Consider the following 15677-nt stretch of genomic DNA (forward strand, 5'->3'; position numbering starts at 1 on the left):
AACACATCTGCCATGCTGATTCTTAATGCTGGGGCACTTCAGGGGTGTGTGCTTAGTCCCCTCCTGTACTCCCTGTTCACCTACGACTGTGTGGCCAAACACGACTCCAACACCATCATTAAGTTTGCTGACAACCCAACAGTTGTAGGTCTGATCACCAACAATGATGAGATAGCCTATAGGGAGGAGGTCAGGTGACAGGAAAACAACCTCTCCCTCAATGTGAGCAAGCGAAAGGAGCAAATCGTGGACTACAGGAAAAGGCAGGCCGAACAGGCCCCCATTGACATCGAAGGGGCTGTAGTGGAGCGGGTTGAGAGTTTCAAGTTCCTTGGTGTCCACATCACCAACGAACTATCATGGTCCAAACACACCAAGACAGCCGTGAAGAGGGCACGACAACACCTTTTCCCCCCTAGGAGACTGAAAAGATTTGGCATGGGTCCCCAGATCCTCAAAAAGTTCTACAGCTGTATCTTGACCGGTTGCATCACTGCCTGGTATGGCAACTGCTCTGCATCTGACTGTAAGGCGCTACAGAGGGTAGTACGTACAGCCCAGTACCTCACTGGAGCCAAGCTTCCTACCATCCAGGACCTATATACCAGGTGGTGTCAGAGGAAGGCCCAAAAAATGGTCAGAGACTCCAGTCACCTATAGACTGTCCTCTCTGCAACCGCACGGCAAGCGATACCGGAGTGCCAAGTCTAGGACCAAAAGAATCCTTAACAGCGTCTACCCCCAAGCCATAAGACTGCTCAACAGTTAATCAAATGGCCATCCGGACTATTTACATTAACCCCCCCCTTGTTTTTACCGATCTGATACTCGCTGTTTATTATCTATGCATAGTCACTTTACCCCTACCTACATGTACAAAATAACTAAACTAACCTGTAACCCCGCACATTGACTCAGTGCCAGTACGTACCCTCTGTAAATAGCCTCATTATTGTTACTTTTATTGTGTTACTTTTTATTTTACTATTTTTACTTTAGTTTATTTAGTAAATATTTTATTATCTCTTTCTTGAATGGCATTGTTGGTTAAGAGCTTGTAAGTAAGGTCTACACCTGTTGTATTCAGAGCATGTGACAAATAACATTTAATTGTATTTTTTTCCCATGGGGACTAGTACGAAAAAGTATGAAAATGAATGCACTCACTACTGTAAGTCGCTCTGGATAAGAGTGTCTGCTAAATTAGTCAAATGTAAATGTAATTCAGATCATCATGGGGGATCAACCAATTAATTATACTTGTGAGTAAACATTCCATAACTGCAGGTGACAGTATATCGCCAGCCTTGGCTTTATACCTGTTCAAACAACACGCTCCAGGGGGCAGTATCCACCCTTTCAGTTTGTTTACCAACTCATAGAAGTAGTGATGGGCATTCCGGCTCTTTTCAGTGAGCCGGCTTGTTCTGCTCAGCTCACCAAAAAGAGCTGTCTCTTTTAGCTCCCAAACGGCTCTTTAAAAAAAATATGGTTGTATTTTTCAAGTCAAACAGTTTGCGATAGTTTGACTATGATTGGTGTTAAAACAATTCTAATTAACTTATTAATGGAAGTCATACTCTACCTTAACCACAATTTATAATGTATTTAAAAATGCATTGGTTTGTTATGAAAAGGAATGCTATTGAACATTTGCATTTAATGTATAACTTTTTAATGTGCATATAAATCTAAACATTCAAAACGAATAGAATCTGAACAGCATAATGGAATATTGCACCATATCAAAGCAAAATAAATAACAATTTGCAAAACTGCAGCGTCCCACAAATTGAAATAAATTTAAAAAATAAGGATGCTATTACACATGTGCATTTAAAGTATAACTATTTTAATGTCAAATTGCAGCATCCCATAAATTGAAATACATTTTAAAAATAAGGATGCTATTACACATGTGCATTTAAAGTATAACTTTTTTAATGTATATAAACAAAGTGCATATAAATGTAACAATTCAAAACAAATACAATCTGAACAACACAATAATAGAATTGTGTACCATATCAAAGAAAAATAAATAACAATGTGCAAAACTCCAACATCGCACTTAAAAAATTAAACGGGTCCCTCTTTTCTCTCTCTTCTTTATTGCCATGTTATAACCAGCAGCACACAGCAATGCTGACTATATTTTTATTTTATGAGAGTTGCATTCAGAAATGCAAGCTGCCTCACTTTGGAGGGGCTGATGCGGTTTCTTCTCTCAGTTATTTGTCCCGTTTTCGAGAAGCCCTCTCAGAGGGAACGGATGTGGCCACTATGCAGAGTCTCCCTGTCATGACTTAAGTAAGCCGTGGGTTGACAGAGGCCTTGTTCTTCCACCAGCTCAGAGGATCTGCAGATCTTTCAGAATGAATGTGTGTGCGCTTGAGCATTTAGGCCTATATTATTTTTATTTATTTTTGGTTCTTTGAATTAGTTCATTTTATTCGTTTAAATATTTTGATTCTTCATATCTTAATTTTTGTAGATTTTTATAAGTAGATTCGGCTCGTCTGATATGCGACCTGGCTCCCAACGTTCACCTACAAGAGCCGGCTCCTTTAAGAGCCGACTCGTTCGCGAACGACCCATCACTACATAGAAGTTGTAGAAAAAGAAAATTGACTACTTCAAAATAGAGATGGCCTCAATAGAGCTGCCCGCGCGCTCACAGACACCATCACGGTAGAGATACAATATTGCAATCTCTATACAACTCTATTGGTTTAGGAAACCACAGAGCTTCCTGGGCCCTTATAAGACCAATTATCCATTCACGCAATAATTGATAGGTGCTACCTCTCGCCACCATATTATCATCAACCGACATCGGTTGTTTAATAAAAATTTGTAGTCTCTTATAATTGCATTTTCACCATTGCATATAAATGCATTTTCACCATGAATTGGCCTAATCAACCTAACCTAGGCTAGATTATTAAAATATTTGCTTATATTTCACTGCATTTTATTTTTCCTTGTTTCTTTTCTACATATATTTGTATGCTGCTGCTTTTCTCCTATGGAATGGAACTACATATCCCGATGTGCGCCTGGTTGTGTGACCCCCTGCCAATCGAGAGCGTGTGATTTGGCGCTGAGCGAGATAGACAAGGCCCAAAGCAGGGTGATTTTGTTACAGCTAGAGGAAGAGGGAGCAAGCGAAATTAAAATACAGAAGGGGCGAGATTTATACATAATTCCCACCAAGGTTCCGCAAAATACTAGGCCCCCTTAGGTTCTACAGCCAATAGACAAGACTTGGGGACCGAGCAGTGACTGTAAATTGGCCCTATTAAAGAATTGCGTTAGAAACGGGGAGGCCTGCACTCTGTCCGAATATTTTTTTATTTGATCTCTTTTTGTAAATTGCTCAAAGAAGCGCAGATATCTGGTGTATGTGTTTAGAATGGGACACGCTGAAGGTATTGGCATTTTTATTTTACTACATCTCGCGACTCAGCATTTCGTTCTACGTTCTCTCTCTTGTTGATAATCAGCTTGCTGTCATTATCGTAGCGGTACATTTAGTCGTGTAGATTTAGGGTATTGTTATATCCTCGTTTTTTTCAAACGAATGATTGATGTGTATAATCACGGTAGACAATTTTGTTTAAAGGTGCAATGGCAGCCATATTGGTAACAATGTATAGCTTCGTTTGTCATCGTGTTTCTAGTCGTCTGGATTTTATTGAAATGGCAACAAATCAATGTGTTAACATTGCGGACGTGTCAGAATACAAGCACATAATCTCGGCGTTTGATACGTGTTTTTATATTGACAAGGAACATTATATTTGATTTGCTAGTGTTCATGCAAGCTAGCCACGCTAGCTAACTTAACACATAGCATCAGAACGATGCACAGCACGGCTAATAATGATGCAGTTCAATCACTCAGTGAAACAATGTAACGATATTTCAGTCTGTCTGTGCTTCGTTTTCCTCAATAAAATGACCCCAGTGGTACGGTGTCTCAATTCGTGTATGCAAAGCTGGACTGCGTGATCTACATTACTTTATATTCTCGTCCAGCAGCTGTGATACACATTAATAAGTTGTTTTCCCGTATATCACCTTGTTAATGGCATTAAAGGCTGCTTAATCTGAATCAAATCAAGGTTTAGTCTACACCAAAAAGGACATCGATTCAAGGTTATTTTGTGCATATAACAAAGTTATGACACTTTCAATTTTCTATTTCAATATGACACTGTTAAAATACGGAATCCATAAATTCATGCATTAAAACTGTACTTCTTTCTGTCTCAGCCAGGGCATGGTCATCTTGGTCCTTAGGCTACCCTGTCACACCTTTACATCCAGAGCAGTTTGACTTCTGGGTGAAATGCTTAGTGCTTGCCTATACTGTAATAGTACATTGCATTGATTGGTGATGGTTTACAATCCAACAATAGGATTTCTTTAAAAGTGATTTGAAGGATTTTCCCTATTTTGGCAGAGGCAAAAACAAATGCATTTATTAGGTCCACGCAGTCTGTTTATACTGCGTTAACTGACCAGGGAAAAACTCTTGATACTGTAGGCTGTCACTGTAGTGTACCCATATAGGCTATCCTGAAATGGTTTTTCCTGATCAGGTCACGGGGTCAGAATAACTACAACAGAGGTCTATTTTTGAATAACCACAACATTGCCCATTACCAAGCAATCCATTCCTTATGAGTCATTCAGAGCTGATAATTGTCTGCTGTCTGAGTGATGAGTTGAACTCACAGGCAGGCAGCCTATAATTTGAATATTTTTCCAACTAATTTGTCTTTTGACCAATCAGATCAGCTCCTTTGCCAATAATTGGGCAAAAGATCAGAATTGGGCTACTTGTGTAAACACAGCCATTGGCACACTTGAGGTTGGCTCTACACAACTGGCAGGGATCTATACCATTAGATAGACATTACACAGAGATACTGTGTCCCCAGAGATGTCCATGGCAGCCTAGCTCACTCAGTGTTTCCCAAAACTGTGGTCTCCCCGAGGGGTAGACAAGCTAGCTCAACAGGGGTTTTGAGACAAAAATCTGTAATGACAAATTTTGTAGGCCTGTATGTCTTTAAGACATTTTTTCTCATAGCTAGCGTGATGATCAACATTTTGGTCATCTGTACATGAACATTTATCAGTTGAGTATAAGCACACGTGAATGAGAGAAATAAACATGGGCAACAGCGAAGCATTCAGCAGACCTTTTTTTAAATTCAGTGCACACTGTGCAGGGAGCACTTAGATCTTATTATGGGAAAGACTAGAGATTTCTAGTATGTAAAACTGGAGATCAGTTTCATTATTTAATGTAGGAAGGGGATATAGCACAAGCTCTCCTCAGAAGAGTCTGTCTTTCCTTACCAGTAGGATTCGATTAGAATAGATAGTTCAGTTATCATACTGTATGTCACTTTTTTTCTCTGACTGTGATGATTGATTAAATGTTCTTACCTTATCAAAAAAGAGAGATGCACAGTTGTAGATCTGATTATGTTGTCTTTCAGTCATCATCCTCTCCATTTCCCCTTAACATCATATCAACCCCTGTCCTATATCTTGGTCATCCTCCAGGTCCAGCCAGAGAAAAGGACAGTTAAGGATGCAGGAGCACAACAATGGATTTCTCCTTCTCTTTCATGCAAGGGATCATGGGAAATACAATTCAGCAACCCCCTCAGCTCATTGACTCAGCCAACATCCGACAGGAGGGCGCCTACGACACCGGCAGCGATGCGGGCGAGGACGGAGCCCCCTCCTACGACGCTGCCCTGGAGGCAGAGTTCTCCTACCCGCCCTCTGCCTCCGAAGACATGCCACCGGTCTCCAATGGTTACCCCCCTGGGCTGGGCCTGTACGAGCCCCAGGCCAAGTTCTCCATGTACCCCCAGTTCCCCAACGGCTCGGCCAATGGCTACGGGGCCATCCGGGGCTATGGCGAACACTGCCTCATGCCTGGGGAGGGAACGGTCCTGAGGGCCCCTGTCCTCCAGGAGAGATCCCCCTCCCCTATATCTCCTCCACCTTCACACCACCCCCACCTCCATCACCCTCACCACCACCATTCTCATCACTACCACCCTCAACTTCACCCACACAGCCCTACACCCCTGCCCTCCCAACACCACCTCAACCCGCCACCTCACCGCATGTCCCATGTGCTCCCTCCTCCCCCGTTACTCCTGCCCTCCACCAGCCCTCCCCTGTCCCTGCTGGACAGCACCCCCCCCTCTCACCCTTCTCACACCCCCTCTGCTCCCTCCATCGGGGTCCTGAAGAAAACCAGCTCTCCAGAGATCAAGCTAAAGATCATAAAGACGTACCAGAACGGGAGGGAGCTGTTTGAGTCTGCGTTGTGTGGAGATCTGCTGCAGGAGTCCCAGGCCAGCGAGGCCTCCCAGAGCCACCGCAGACACGAGAGGAAGAAGGAGAAGAGGAAAAAGACCGTCAGGGAGCAAGAAGAAGGGCAGGACCAGGAGCAGCTACAAGAGGGCACTGTAGGGCAGGCCAGGGACATCCAGACCCAGCTACAGCTCCAGACTCACACCCCGGCCCAGACCCAACCACAGGAGCTGCCTGTGGGGCAGACAGAGAAGCCACAGAAGACCCCCATCAAAGCAGAGCCCGAGACACCTAAGGTATGTGTTGGTTTCCTGCTAGTGTGTCGGTTATAAGGTTATCCAGTTAAATTGAGTCAATGTTCAGTACTAAAAGAGTAACTGTTTCAACAGTTTCAGACATCAGACATCTGATCAAACACATCTATATCATTGTGTTTACTTGATAGCTACTTACACAAATAGCTAGCTAGAACAAAGTGTTAATAAGATAAAAATTCATTAAAAATATGTATTATTGCTTACACCCATCTGATTCTTTTAGATCTACAGAAAGTGTCTTGGGGGTTGGGCATGACCCCTGTCACTAACTGAGTGTGTTTTTTCTCCCCCTGTACTGTAGGTCCAGAAGCAGTACCCTACAGTGATAACCGGTACAGGCTGCTGTAAGGACCACGAGGTGGGGGACCTGGTGTGGGCCAAGGTGGGCACCTACCCCTGGTGGCCCTGCATGGTCTCCTGTGACCCCCAGATGAATGTCCACACACGCATCAACACCCGGGGTAAAAAATAATTAGACTCATGTCTTCTTCCAGGTGTCCAGAACCTGTAAAGATAACTGTTTAAAAGCCTCTAACCGCCGTCTGTCTGTGTTCTTCCTGGACCTCCAGGTCACAGGGAGTACCATGTGCAGTTCTTTGGTAGCGTGGCGGAGCGGGCCTGGGTCCATGAGAAGAGGGTGGTCATGTACCAGGGAGAGCACCAGTTTGATGAGCTGCAGGCTGAGACACTACGCAAGACTACCAACACCGCAGAGAGACACAAGGTAGAGACACAGCACTGCCTGGCCTGACAGTATACCCCCCTCACACTCTTTGCACCGGTTTAATGGGCGAAGGGCTGGCTTGTTTCGAAGCTCACACCATGACTTTTCTCCAAACATGAGATTTATGTAGTTGTGTACATATGTACGGTATATGGGATTGTAGGTCATGTAATGGGTATGTATGGGATTAAGCTGGTGTAGTGATTATGTTTTGCTGTTTTCGGCTATATCGAAGAAAGGGCCTACTAAACTTAGTTGAGTGCGCTGACTTGATAAGAGTGTCTTCAAAATGTTAATAAAATGTGTGCGTTTGTGTCAGCTGATGAAGCCCTTCCCCCAGAGAGAGCGTGCTCAGTGGGAGGTGGGCGTCGGCCATGCGGAGGATGCCTTCCTGATGACTCAGCAGGAACGTATCGACAACTACACCTTCATCTACGTCGACCCCGACCCCAATGCTCCTCCCCCCATCAAGAAGACCCCCACCAGGACGGCCGGTCGCACCCAACGTCCTTCTATCGCAACAAGTAAGAAAGAAGAAGTAGCAGTGACATCACCGGACCGGGCGGAGCCGTCCAGAAGACAGCCTCGTAGGCAGTGTAGTGTTCCTAATGCAGACGACCCAGCCGACCCCCAGACCTCAGAGAAAGACCAGAGCCGGGACCCTGGCCAGCCCAGCCCCCCAGCTCGGGAGGCCCTGTCTAAGGCCGGGGGAACCCAGGAGTCCCCTGCCCCTGTACGGGCCTGGAAGACAGCCGCTGCCAGGAAGTTGCTGCCTCTTTCCATTACCATGAAGAAACTAAATGTGGAGATCACCAAGTGTGACCAAGTGTGGCCTCTTCTGCAGAGGAAAGCCCTGCCCTCACCACGGCGAGAGACGGAGAGAGAGGCGGAGAGGGAGGAGGGAGAAGGCCGACAGGCTGACCTGGGATACTGCTCACCAGAGGTGGGTGCTCTCTATTGGTCTAGACGCCCTAGTTGACAATGGTGGTGAATGTTGTTGTTGCTCTAAACTGAATTGAAACATTGTTTCTAAGTGGATTTTTTGTCTCCAGCAGGGCTGTGGAGTTAAACCAGAACCCAGTCCAGATGAGGAGGAGAAGAGGGATGAGGGAGAGGAGAAAGAGGACAGGGAGGAGAGAAGTGACCAGGAAGCAGCACAGCACACCTCCTGTCCTGGGTCTCAGCACAGCACCCCGCCAGGTATGTACGTGTGTATGCACGTTTTCTGGGTCTTCTGGTGATAACTGGTGAATATTCTGTTGGTGGGAATGTGTTCCCCACAGAGCAGAGGTGTTTAACCAGGTATCTCCTTCCGGTAGGTTCTCAAGAGCGTAAGCAGCAGCGCAGGTCAGTGAGGAGCAGATCAGAGTCAGAGAAAGGCTGTGAGCCCGTCCCCAAAAAGAAGACCAAAAAGGAACAGGTACCAACCTGCTAATACCACTTACTGTTCCCCTCTGTAATGTTAACCAAACTGGTGGTTCTGTCACTCACTTCTCTAGAGGAGGATCACAATTTAACGGAGCGATCTGAAACATCCATCTCTCGCTTCCTCTCTCTCCCTGCAGGGTGAGATGGCTCCTGAGACCACTCTGAGAACAGGCTCACAGAAAGGTAGCGACTCCAGCTCTGTCCTATGACTCTCTCTTTCCCATCCTGCTCTAAGCATGCTAGCTTTGTTTAACGTGTTGGGTCATAAAAAGGGAAGCAGTGTGGAGGTGTGTTAACCTGTGGTGTGGTGTGTAGGAGCCAGTGAGATCTCAGATGCCTGTAAGCCTCTGAAGAAACGCAGCAGGGCCTCTACAGACGTAGAGATGGCCTCCTCTCAGTACAGAGACACATCCGACTCTGACTCTAGAGGCCTGAACGACCCGCAGGTAAACACAAACACACCTCAGACCCTGACTTTAGAAGGCTAAATGACCGCAAGGTGCACACACACACACACACACACACACACACACACACACACACACACACACACACACACACACACACAAAGCCCACCCACTCATGCTCTCTCTTGTGTAGAGTCTGTTTGGGAAGAGTTTGGACAGTCCAGCGGCTGCAGATGCGGACGAGTCAGACAGCCAGTCAGTGGACTCCAGTCTTTCCAGACAAGGAAGCAGCACAGCCAAGATAGACACTGTCTGCCAGGTACACCACTGCAGGCCGCCTCTCCTATCCCCTCATCCTTTCTCCTCTTCTGTCTTGTCACCTCATTTTCTCTCTTCCCCTCTCTCTGCTCTCTGTGATCATTTTAGAAGAAAGCCGAAGAAATATACACTGAACTAATATTGAAATGCAACATGCAACAATTTCAAAGATTTTACTGAGTTACAGTTCATATAAGGAAATCAGTAATTTGAAATAAATAAATTAGGCCCTAATGTAATCTATGGATTTCACATGTCTAGGAATACAGATATGCATCTGTTGATCACAGATACCTTTAAAAATAAAAATGTGGGGAAGTGTATCAGAAAACCGGTCAGTATCTGGTGTGACCAGCATTTGCTTCATGCAGCGCAACTCATCTAGTTCTGATGGAGTTGATCAGGCTGTTGATTGTGGCCTGTGGAATGTTGTCCCACTCCTCTTCAATGGCTGTGCGAAGTTGCCTTATATTGGCGGGAAATGGAACACGCTGTCAACCCAGAGCATCCCAAACATGCTCACTGTGAGTATGCAGGCCAGAAGAAGAACTGGGACATTTTCAGCTTCCAGGGATTGTGCACAGATCCTTGCGACATGGGGCCGTGCATTATCATACTGAAACATGGTGATGACGGCGGATGAAAGGCACGACAATGGGCCTCATGATCTCATTAAGGTATTTCTGCATTCAAATTGCCACCGATAAGATGCAGTTGTGTGTGTTGTCTGTAGCTTGTGCCTGCCCATACCACAACCATGGGACACTCTGTTCACAACGTTGACATCAGCAAACCACTTTCCCACACAACACCATACACGCTGTCTGCCATCTGCCCGATACAGTTCAAACCTGGATTCATCTGTGAAGAGCACATTTCTCCAGCATGCCAGTGGCCATCGAAGGTGAGAATTTGCCCACTGAAACCGGTTACGACGCCGAACTGCAGTCAGGTCAAGACCCTGTTGAGGATGACAAGCATGCAGATGAGCTTCCCTGAGACGGTTTCTGACAGTTTGTGCAGAAATCCTTCAGTTGTGCAAACCCACAGTTTCATCAGCTGTCTGGGTGGCTGGTCTCAGACGATATCGCAGGTGAAGAAGCCGGATGTGGAGGTCCTGGACGGGCATGGTTACATGTAGTCTGCGGTTTTGAGGCCAGTTGTACGTACCGCCAAATTCTCTGAAACAAAGTTGGAGACGGCTTATGGTAGAGAAATTAACATGATGAATTCTCCAACACTTTACATATTGCATTCATATTTTTGTTCAGGGTATGTTATACTCCACTCTTCCTCTGTATAGAACTGTAAGGTGTATGTATGGAGAGGGTTGCGTGTTTCTATATCTTCCTCTATGTGTAGATCTGTGAGGTGTATGGAGAGGGTCTGGTGTCGTGTGAGGGAGACTGCTGTCGGCTGTTTCATCTGGAGTGCCTGGGTCTCGCCTCCGTACCTGAGGGCAAGTTTACCTGTCTGGAATGTAGAAACGGTGAGACATGGCATGATGTCGCAACACATACACGATGCATTAACATCCTAATCATTACTAGACCTACACTACAATTAGACAAGTTCTCTTTGATTGCTCCTTTCATCTTTACAGTATCATGTTGGCTGAAATGGTTGAAAGGATTATTTAAGTTATTCCAGGGCACGTCCTTCAACTTTGTGAATTCTGATGAAGCTATGGGTGTGAACAGAGAAGACGGCTTAAGCCCTGATTATGTAAATTACCCTACAGACAAATCTTTCTGTGTGATTTCAACCCGGCAGACATGAGAGATTTCTCTGACGGAGGAATGAAGAGTAGACTGGCATTTGCCTTTTTCTCACCCCTCTGTACACACACACTCTCTCTGTCTGCCCCCTCCCGCTTTCTCGCTCTGCCCCCTCCCGCTTTCTCGCTCTGCCCCCTCCCACTTTCTCGCTCTGCCCCCTCCCGCTTTCTCGCTCTGCCCCCTCCCGCTTTCTCGCTCTGCCCCCTCCGGCTCTCTCGCTCTGCCCTCTCTCTCTCTCGCTCTGCCCTCTCTCTCTTTCGCGCTCTCTAGGCTCTCACTTGTGTTTCAGCTGTAAGGCAGGGGGAGGGGAGGTGTTGCGCTGCTCAGTGGTTGGCTGCGGGAGGTATTACCATGACGACTGCGTGCGTAAACTCCCTGGCACCGTGGGGAGTGGTACGGGCGGGGGGTTCCGCTGCCCCCAGCATACCTGCGCCACCTGCTGTCTGGAGAGAGACCTGCACCAAGCCACCCAAGGTAGGGAGTCAGAACACCGGTCCAGATGAAGGAGAGGAGATGAGGAGAGGAACGGAAGCCACTTCAGGCTTTTGACATGGTCCCTCACATACTGCAGGTGTTAGTCTCTCTTTGTCTAACACTCATCTCTCCTTCCTCTCCCCATCCCCAGGGCGTATGATGCGTTGTCTGCGCTGCCCTGTTGCGTACCATACAGGGGACAGCTGCGTGGCAGCGGGTAGCATGGTCCTCACCCACCACATCATGATCTGCAGCAGCCATGGCATTGCCAAGAGGAACGGCCTCCTCTCCTCACCCGTCAATGTGAACTGGTGTTTCCTCTGTGCCCGAGGTAAGCTCTATCTCCCACCTTAGACCTCCTGTAGGGACCCACCCTGACTCACTCACCTCTGCGTCCCAAATAGCACCCTATTCCCTATATAGTGCACTACTTTTGACCAGGGCACCTGAGCCACTGTCTCCCGAAGGGGAGCTTCCAGCTTCAGCCCCGTGGCTTCAAAATGTTTGACTGGAGGACAGAAGGAGAAGCAGTAGAGAGGGATGTGGCTTTGTCCTGCCCCTAAGACTTCTGGACACAGTGTTTGAGTGAATAGAGCCCTAGCTCCAACTCCTTCTGCTCAGGTGTAAGGGTTAGCCAGACCCCCCCTCTCTCTCGCTCTCTGAATCTGAACCCCTCTAATCCAGTCTTCTCTTATCATTCAAACTTTGTTTATTCCCCTAGTGGTAATTGATTTGTGTGGAGGCTTAGCTGAGGAGACTACTGGTGCTGGCTGATCTTTCTCAACTCAGTGCTCCTCAGTAGTCCTCAAAACCACAGTCTCCTATCCCAGGGAAAGGCGGCTGTTAGCCCTGTGCTAAGTGTAGCGTGAACGTGGCTATGCAAAGAACTGGATGTCTAACTTTGTCTAGTTGAGATGGAGATTCATTCAACCTGCATGATAGTTACGATGCATTCTCCTGTTTGTAAATGTATTTGTGACATTTGACCATTACTGTTGTCTCTGTTGTACCTGATGTGGCAGTGCCTTTAGAAAGTATTCATACCCCTTGACTTATTCCACCTTGTGTTACAGCCTGAATTTAAAATGGATTAACAATTTAAAAAAATCTCAACCCATCGACACACAATACCCCATAATGACAAAGTAAAAACATGTTTTCAGACATGTTTGCAAATGTACTGAAAATTAAATACAGAAATATCTCATTTACATAAGTATTCACACCCCTTCAAGCTTTGTCAAGTTGGTTGTTGATCATTGCTAGACATCCATTTTCAAGTCTTGCCATAGATTTTCAAGTAGATTTAAGTCAAAACTAACTAGGCCACTCAGGAACATTCAATGTTGTCTTGGTAAGCAACTCCAGAGTATACTTGGCCTTGTGTTTTAGGTTATTGTCCTGCTGAAAGATGAATTTGTTTCCCAGTGTCTGTTGGAAAGTAGACTAAACTAGGTTTTCCTCTCGGATGTTGCCTGTGCTTAGCTTTATTCCATGTATTTTTATCCTAAAAAACTCTGTAGTCCTTGCCAATGACAAGCAGACCCATATCATGATGCAGCCACCATCATGCTTGAAAATATTGAGTGGTACTCTGTGATGTGTTGTGTTGGATTTTCTCCAAACATAACGCTTTGTATTCAGGAGAAGTTTATTTCTTTGCTTATTTTTTTTTCTTCAGTTTTATGTAAGTGCAAACAGGATGCAGGTTTTGGAATATTTGTTTTCTTTACAGGCTTCCTTATTTTCCCTCTGTCATTTAAGTTAGTTTTGTGGAGTAACTACTCATTTGTTGATCCATCCTCAGTTTTCTCCTTTCACAGACATCAAACTCTGTAACTGTTTTAAAGTCACCATTGGCCTCATGGTGAAATCTCTGAGCGGTTTCCTTCCTCTCCGACAACTGAGTTAGGAAGGACAGCTGTGTCTTTGTAGTGCCTGGGTATATTTTGAAACACCATGCAAAGTGTAATTAATAACTTCATCATGCTCAAAGGGATATTCAATGTCAGATTTCTTTTATCTACCAATAGGTGCCCTTCTTTGAGAAGCACTGGAAAACGTCCCTGTTCTTTGTGGTTGAATCTGTGTTTGAAATTAATTGCTTGACTGAGGATCCTTACAGATAATTGTATGTGTCGGGTACAGAGATCAAGTAGTCATTAAAAAAGTTGTGTTAAACACTATTATTGCACACAGAGTGAGTTAATGCAACTTATTCTGTGACTTGTTGAGAAAATGTTTACTCCTGAACTTATTTAGGCTAGCAATAACAAAGGGGTTGAATACTTAATGACTTAAGACATTTTTGTAAACATTTCTGAAAACATTATTCTACTTTGAAATTATGGGGTATTGTGTCTAAGCCAGTGACACACAATTTCAACTTCATCCATTTTAATTTCAGGCTGTAATACAACAAATGTGGAAAAGGTTGAGGGTTTCTGAAGACACTTTAGATGTACTGATCTGTGCTTTTACAGAGCACTCCTCTTACAAGAAATACACCTGTTTTGGATGATTAGACTTTTCTAACTGATTTGATTGCATCGTATGTGTAGAAATATTTTGGTCTCCATGGTTACTAAAAGCAGTTGATTCTTATAACCGGAGTGTTCTGTTGGACGACTCTTTAGTTTACTTTTACTCCTCTGTTTCTCTCTCGTTTATGTGTTCTAACAGTGTATGTGTTCTTTTTCTCCTGTGGAATCATGGGTACTGTAGTCTGATTACGGCTCACCCAGTCTCTTCCTGTGTGTCTTGTGTAGGACTGTTAGTGCAGGACCTTACTGACACCATATTAAGTTCATATGCCTATAAGTCCCACTACCTTCTGACTGAGTCAAATCGTGCTGAGTTGAAATTACCTATGATTCCCTCTTCTTCGTCAGCTACCAAAAAGAATATGGGGAAAGGTAACAGAACTGTTTTACTCTCTCTCCCTTTTCCCACTGGTGCGTGTGTATGTGTTTGAATGTGTCTATACTCCCCACAGTTGATTTGATGTTCCTCCTTATTGCTTTGTTCTGCCTCTAGCGTGTCAACATACAATCTGCTGCCATTAACGCTACAGCAGGGCTTAAAATAAACTTTCAGGGACCCTAACATGCACTGGTTCAGCCGGGAACCACACTGACAAAGTGTTAACGGCATTAAAAGTGAGCAAAGCTCATCTCTGAAGCTGTGGAATGTGACTCTCCTCTCCAATACAAACACAAAAGGGGATTTGTATAAGCGGACCTCAGCACACTGTAACATAACACAACATTTGGTTTCGTCATCAGAATTGTGAAAGAGGGATGAAAAGAGCGATGACCTGTCTCACAGGGTTATTTTACGCCCTGTCTGTATGAGGGGGGGTCTTGTTGCTGCTGGAGGAACACAGCTTCTCTGCTTCAGCACTTTGAGCTTGTCCGTAATCTGAAAAACGAAGAGTTACTTTTTCTAACTGCTCACTTCTGTTTTTGAATGAAAATAGTTGTCCCTCGCTTCTCTGCTGCTCTTACTGTACCGCGATCAGCCTTTACCGCGATCAGCCTTTACCGCGATCAGCCTTTACCGCGATCAGCCTGTACCGCGATCAGCCTGTACCGCGATCAGCCTTTACCGCGATCAGCCTTTACCGCGATCAGCCTTTACCGCGATCAGCCTGTACCGCGATCAGCCTGTACCGCGATCAGCCTGTACCGCGATCAGCCTGTACCGCGATCAGCCTGTACCGCGATCAGCCTTTACCGCGATCAGCCTTTACCGCGATCAGCCTTTACCGCGATCAGCCTGTACCGCGATCAGCCTGTACCGCGATCAGCCTGTACCGCGATCAGCCTTTACCGCGATCAGCCTGTACCGCGAACAGCCTTTACCGCGATCAGCCTGTACC

At 45.5% G+C, this 15677-nt stretch overlaps 1 protein-coding gene across 4 annotated transcripts in view; it reads left to right on the top strand.

Annotated features, from left to right (window-relative positions):
• Nucleotides 1-3074: 3074 nt before the first annotated feature.
• Nucleotides 3075-15677, top strand: part of nsd3 (nuclear receptor binding SET domain protein 3) — a 29280-nt gene continuing 16677 nt past the window's right edge. Inside the window, exons 1-14 of one of the 4 annotated variants that reach the window (XM_024417747.2) lie at nucleotides 3075-3431; nucleotides 5584-6647; nucleotides 6970-7129; nucleotides 7238-7392; nucleotides 7712-8335; nucleotides 8445-8592; nucleotides 8712-8812; nucleotides 8958-9003; nucleotides 9136-9266; nucleotides 9421-9546; nucleotides 10908-11034; nucleotides 11594-11797; nucleotides 11949-12128; nucleotides 14566-14712. In XM_024417747.2, coding sequence (XP_024273515.1) covers nucleotides 5628-6647; nucleotides 6970-7129; nucleotides 7238-7392; nucleotides 7712-8335; nucleotides 8445-8592; nucleotides 8712-8812; nucleotides 8958-9003; nucleotides 9136-9266; nucleotides 9421-9546; nucleotides 10908-11034; nucleotides 11594-11797; nucleotides 11949-12128; nucleotides 14566-14712 — 3169 coding nt within the window. In that variant the 5' untranslated portion in view covers nucleotides 3075-3431; nucleotides 5584-5627. The remainder of the gene's footprint in view (nucleotides 3432-5583; nucleotides 6648-6969; nucleotides 7130-7237; nucleotides 7393-7711; nucleotides 8336-8444; nucleotides 8593-8711; nucleotides 8813-8957; nucleotides 9004-9135; nucleotides 9267-9420; nucleotides 9547-10907; nucleotides 11035-11593; nucleotides 11798-11948; nucleotides 12129-14565; nucleotides 14713-15677) is intronic. The other 3 variants (XM_024417749.2, XM_024417748.2, XM_024417750.2) reach the window with 3 other exon arrangements.

Source organism: Oncorhynchus tshawytscha, linkage group LG04, assembly GCF_018296145.1.
Source record: "Oncorhynchus tshawytscha isolate Ot180627B linkage group LG04, Otsh_v2.0, whole genome shotgun sequence".
Taxonomy (NCBI): Eukaryota; Metazoa; Chordata; class Actinopteri; order Salmoniformes; family Salmonidae; genus Oncorhynchus; species Oncorhynchus tshawytscha.